This window comes from Tupaia chinensis, unplaced genomic scaffold (assembly GCF_000334495.1).
Source record: "Tupaia chinensis unplaced genomic scaffold, TupChi_1.0 Scaffold000097_1, whole genome shotgun sequence".
NCBI classification, from domain to species: Eukaryota; Metazoa; Chordata; class Mammalia; order Scandentia; family Tupaiidae; genus Tupaia; species Tupaia belangeri.
Genome location: NW_006159559.1, coordinates 4,878,041 through 4,884,220, shown reverse-complemented (window position 1 = coordinate 4,884,220; position 6,180 = coordinate 4,878,041). Strand labels below are relative to the sequence as shown.

Here is a 6,180-nt window from a genome sequence, read left to right as displayed (position 1 = left end):
GGGAAAGAGCAAAATAATTCTCAACTGTGAAGAGGATATATTTATTTATTTATTTATTTATTATTTTTGTGTAGGTTTGCTTATCTTCTTGTTTTATCTTTTAAATTGTAGGAAGCTTATGTGCAGAAAATGGTTAAGGTGTGCAATGACTCTGACCGATGGAGTCTTATATCCCTGTCAAACAACAGCGGCAAAAATGTGGAACTGAAATTTGTGGATTCCCTCCGGAGGCAGTTTGAATTCAGTGTAGATTCTTTTCAAATCAAATTAGACTCTCTTCTCCTCTTCTATGATTGTTCAGAGAATCCAATGACTGAAACATTTCACCCCACCATCATTGGCGAGAGTGTCTATGGCGATTTCCATGAAGCCTTTGATCACCTTTGCAACAAGATTATTGCCACCAGGAACCCAGAAGAAATCAGAGGGGGAGGACTGCTTAAATACTGCAACCTCTTAGTGAGGGGCTTTAGGCCTGCCTCAGATGAGATCAAGACCCTTCAGAGGTATATGTGTTCCAGGTTTTTCATCGACTTTTCAGACATTGGAGAACAGCAGAGAAAACTGGAGTCCTATTTGCAGAACCACTTCGTGGGATTGGAAGACCGCAAGTATGACTATCTCATGACCCTTCACGGAGTGGTGAATGAGAGTACAGTGTGCCTGATGGGACATGAAAGAAGACAGACTTTAAACCTTATCACCATGCTTGCTATCCGGGTGCTAGCTGACCAAAATGTCATTCCTAATGTGGCTAATGTCACTTGCTATTACCAACCAGCCCCGTATGTAGCAGATGCCAACTTCAGCAATTACTACATCGCACAGGTTCAGCCAGTGTTCACGTGCCAGCAGCAGACATACTCTACTTGGCTACCCTGCAATTAAAAAATCATTTTAAAATGTCCTGTGGGGAAGCCATTTCAGACAACATAGGAAAAAAAAAAAAAGAGAGGAGGAAAAAAATAAAAGAGTGACTCAGCCCTGATTAGGGATGTTTTGTACAAAGATGATATGCTCCTGGTTTTAAGTGTGGCAAAGCTTATGGATCTTTTAATAGGTATGGGAGCATGATCTCCAACCAATCCCTTGCCTGGCCCCTTCTATATCCTCTTACTCAGTTGGATTCTTATTCTGAAACAAAAGAGACCTGTCACTAAAAGCAACCAGGTTCTCCTAAGATAACAAGGGAAAAATATGCTTGATGACAATATGGGTTTGCAGTATCTGCGCCCATAGCTTTGCCATAGGAGAAAAAAAAAAAGTGGAAATTTCTTTTAAGATGGATTCATAAAAGGGAAACTATAGAGGAAAAAAGGTCTCACCAAACTTGTTTATCAGCTTAAGAGTTAAGACAGTAACAATACAGAAAGAAGGGGAACTCCAGCCCTGGGATTATTGTGTGAAGCTTGTAGCAAGTGCTTTCTGTGGAATGATCCTCTTGCGCTAACAGAAACGGCTTGCTCCAAATGAACAGTAGTAGGTTGGTTCAGTTCTCATAACAAACAGCAGAATTTAAGATGACACAATCCATTAATTCCAGCTGCGTGCATAGCTCACATTTTTAAAACGTGAAAATGCAAGCAAAAACAGCTGTAGCAAAGAAAGTATGCTCAAGGACCAAAGATTTAACAGATAAAATTACCCAAGTAGAAGAGATATAGTAGAATATATAAAGAGTTAACTATATTTGTTACATACCAATATACATCAAAGTGCCTGTTGCCTTCTGAAAATTTGAAGTGGAAAAATTATTTTATGGTTTATTGATTATTTTATCAGGGACTCAAGAAGAAAATAAACACATAAGCTTGTGAATGGTGGAGGAAATGCCCTATTTTTTCTTGGCAAAAACTTGTATAAAGTTAACATTGTTGGTGTGATATAGGTATGTGTGTGTATATTATGTGTATGTATACACATGTGATATGTATATATACACACAATACATTGACTATGATCTAGAATAATGTATCAAATAGGAAATGTTTAAATACTGTGCTTTTATGTTTTAATAGGATGACATGAAACATGACATGGGCATATTGCAATGATGAATTAAAACCTACATCTAAAAATTTTAAAACAAATGAAGGAGGGAAACTAATATATTTGATAGAAAGAGAAAGATTATACATTTTTAGTGAGGTTTTTTTTTTTTTTTTTCCTTTTTTCTTGGTGAGCCATAGAATTCCACAAATGGGAGAATATTCGTTTGGCAGAGCACTCTTTTTTATATTGAACTGCCATTTTGACAGTCTGAACTTTTTTTGTTTGTTTGTTTTTTAAGTAATCACATGACTCCATGGTGTTTAATCTAGTGGATCATGGATCAGTGATAGGCTATTTAAATCCCTGACTGCTAAAAAGAATTTCTGGTGATCGGAACACTACTTATTAGTATTTAAATAAATTTTTTAATGAATGCATTCTGCATTTCTGGACCACTAGAATTTAGTAAATGTGAAATGACCCTTTTTAAAGAGTATTTGCACAATTGCTTAAAATTTATATATGAGATATATATTATATATAACATTTTATAAATTCATGTCAGTATGAAACATCTTCAATCTGGTTGCCACACTGCATTTAAATATTTAGTACTGTACTTTAAATTAAATCACTTCGCATTAAACGAAATCCAGTTCATTTTCTTTTACAAGAGACCAGTTATACTTTTGTGAAATGAACTGGCATTACTCTTTCAGTTCAGTGACAGCTAATCCTAAAACCACCCCTTCTTCCAGCCTTTAATTCCTCTATACACTGGTCTCTGAAAATGCATTTGTTTAAAACAAAACTAAAATATAACAATCTTCCCTTTGTTTTGTGAAACCTCCATATAATGCCCACCAGTCCTAGTGGATGACCGCTTACTATGATGATTCCTCTGAAGACCTAAACAGAAGATTTTGTCATCAGTTAGAGGGACCAGGGCAGAAAATAGTATTGGCAGTGTGATTTGTTTGTTTATCTGAGTATCCCTCAAATGCTTAGTGCTATGTTAATTCAGGTTATTCCATTTGGACTACCTTTTGTGCATCTGTCTTTGAAGCCTTAACAGGAACCTGATGGGTTTGCTGTTGCAGCTTTCCTGTGAATTCTGTCAGAGCTGCAACAGAACCTCACTGCCACTCACTGTCTTCTCGGGAACTTTTCCTGCTCCCACGTTGGCTCAGACTCCCTCACTCCAGCCCTGGGTTTGAAAATTTAATTGCAGAGTTCCAGGAAACATTATTCAATTTGTAGTTAAGTCTGGCACTCACCTGTCAGAAGACAGATCTCCACCTGCTTGGCTGTTTGGAAGTTTTCCAAAAGAAAACTAAGGGGATGCTTGGGAACAAAAACAACTGGTGATCTGCTTTCGTCTCATCCTAACTCTTGACAAATGAGTCATCTTTGATGTTAAGAGTCTGGAGGTCCCTGGCTCTGCCATAGCAACAACCTACTGTTAGCTTACTACATAGATTTTTGTTTGGAGGAGCCTTATTTGAAAATACACTTGTCATTTATTTTCTCAAGTATTTATACTCTTACTTTATTTTTTCTCTCTGCTTACTTCAGGGTTGGTAGCTTAGTTGGAAGTGCCAGCACCTGGCATTCATATAGAACAGGCTGTACTCGAGACATCTTTTAGCATTTATTTTAGGACCTATATAATTTATTTTCTATTTTGTATGTACTATAGTCTTGTGCATATGTAGTTGAACTCACAGTGGAATATATGTCTCTCTTTGTGGATGTGTGGCCTAAAAGTTGGAGTGTCTGTTGAGAGAGAGCCATGTGTAAAGGTGAGAGAAAAGAACAGCTCTCAACTCTTGATTAGTGCCTGTGATTTGTTTGCTTTTGTGTTTATCTGGTCTAGAGTGCTGTTACATTAAAACAGGTGGAAGTTCTATCTTCCAGAGGCTATTCTCACCTGTCCAGTCTGGCATGTCAGAGAACACTTAGCCTGTGACTATGGCCTTTTAAAAGTTTACTTTGTTTGCAGTAAATCCAGCTGCCTCAAGAACTCCTACAGTTAAGCAGGACATTTCCCTTCCACAAATGGAACCAAGTATCTGCTCACTTTGCAATAGTGTGGATTCTTTCAACATGGCTCCAAAACATGCAAAGGTGGAAGAGTATTTGTAATTCAAGCCAAGAAGGAAACGAAATGAAACGTTTTTTTTTTTAACCAAACCTCTTTCTGTTTGCTTATGTTGATTGCTTTACTGTGCATAAAGTTGTTTTCAGTGCAATGCTTGTTAAATAAATATTGTGAACTATTTTGTAAATGAAATGTATTATGTTGAAAGCTGTCAGCAGTTCAAAAATAAGCTTTTTTGTCGTTGAAGATGAAGTGTGTTAGATGAAACCCCAAAGCCAAAAAAAATTCTTTTTCATATATAGCGCCTATTTGAATATAATCTTTCTTTAAGATGTCTTTTAGCGTAGCCTTTTCAGTGCTAAGAAAGAATCTATGTAATGTTTTGTTATAATAATGGCTTGCTAAAAAGTAAATGGTAAAGTTCAAAGTCACAGGGTGTAGGTAACTTGGCGAGATTTGCTGCGAAGCCTTACAGAACAGAGGAGGCTCTGCCCGCTGGCTGTCTCTCTCTCCAACTCTCTACAACCATTGTCTGCTCTGAGGCGTCCTGTTGCAGCAAGCTGCTCCTGGACTCACTCTTTTGGAATATTTTTGACTATAGACTGTGTCACAGGCAGAAAAGGAGTTGATGGAACATGAACTCTTAAAAACTGACATGTCTGAATCAGTGCTAGAGGGAACAGATTGTGAATTTTGTTTACAGCATCCAATATTTGGATTTTTTTTTTTTGTAAATAAAAAGAAGTTATTTTTTTCTATTGATTTGTGTCTGTTGTCTTCGGTGTCTGTGCTAGCTAAAGACCAACCTATGTCCATTAGAAAAGATGAGGCAGTATGTGCAGAAGAATAGCCTTCAGCAACTTTCTGATTAAAATGCCATAAATGAAGACTTTGTTTCGACCAGCCCATCTCTTACTGGCTCAGTAAATACCAAAAGACTCTAGCTAAGAGGTGTCAAAATTTTTTTTATTTGGTATTAGTAGTGTCAAGTGACCCAGAAGTCAGAGCTGTTACCCGGTATCAGTGGATAATCTTAGCTTCTAACTGTAGGGCTAGTAACCCTAAGTGGACTTTGGGTTCCCATAGTAGCCCAAAAATGGACTTCATTAGTGATTATATGTATTATATGTTTGAGGCTTTATTGTGTTATCCAGAGTGTTTAAAGTAGAGTAAGGGTTCATCCAGGAACCAGAAGGGGAAGTGGAGAGAAGGAAGAGAAATCAATCCAATATGTGGTAGTGTATGTGTGGCTGTTTGCAAGAAAATTGCCCTTTGGGCTAGCATTTAGTTTGATCCTACCTACTCAAATTTCCAGGGGACATGAATTTACTTATTACGTTTTTTTCTTGTGTAATTTTGGAGATTTTGGGAATTTGATAACTTTGGCTATTATGGGACATACTTGTGGCTGTAAAAACCATTTGAAGTCCTGATGTTGGATAGAATGCATATTTTTCTCAATAGGTATTTTATTTCTACCAATATAGTGAACTGAACAGGTTTTTACATTGAGGAACTGCTTGCTACTCTATGAAAGAGCCACTCCTGGCATCAAAAGCCAGTTTCCTCACATAAGCATCATAAAAATCAAGGTGGTTATTTGGTTTGATAATAGTGTTTGTGTGTCATTCTCTTCTTTGTCACAACCTCTTTGTTCCTCTACAGCCAGCCTCTCTAATATCTGTGGTCTTCACATAATTCTTTTAAGCAAGGGTTGAATAAGGACAGCATATATTAAGCTCCTCCTACTCTTGTGTATACCCTGTCATTTCTAGTTGAATTACTAGGCTGCACCCAGCTAAGCCTAGAGTGAGGAAATACATACTTCCTTTCCTTTAGAACCTCATTCCCTAAATAGTTTCTTTAATAAGAGAGGGAAAAGAAAAAAATATTAATACCTCAATAGCAAAAACAAAAACAAGTGAAAAGCATAACCTTTAAATTTAAAGTAGAATAAGAACTGTTAAGAGCATCAAATGTTTCTGAAACAACTAAATTTTTCTCCTCAGAACCAAGTTTGAAATCAATAGCATACATATCTTTCAGTCTAAAAGCAAATATATTCAGATAGGAGAGGGGGAGCAGGA

At 36.9% G+C, this 6,180-nt stretch overlaps 1 protein-coding gene across 1 annotated transcript in view; it reads left to right on the top strand.

Annotated features, from left to right (window-relative positions):
* TENT5A (terminal nucleotidyltransferase 5A) overlaps window positions 1–4,855 on the top strand; it is a 7,273-nt gene extending 2,418 nt beyond the window's left edge. The window contains 1 exon segment of the mRNA XM_006143348.3: window positions 112–4,855. Coding sequence (XP_006143410.1) covers window positions 112–888 — 777 coding nt within the window. The 3' untranslated portion in view covers window positions 889–4,855.
* Window positions 4,856–6,180: the final 1,325 nt, after the last annotated feature.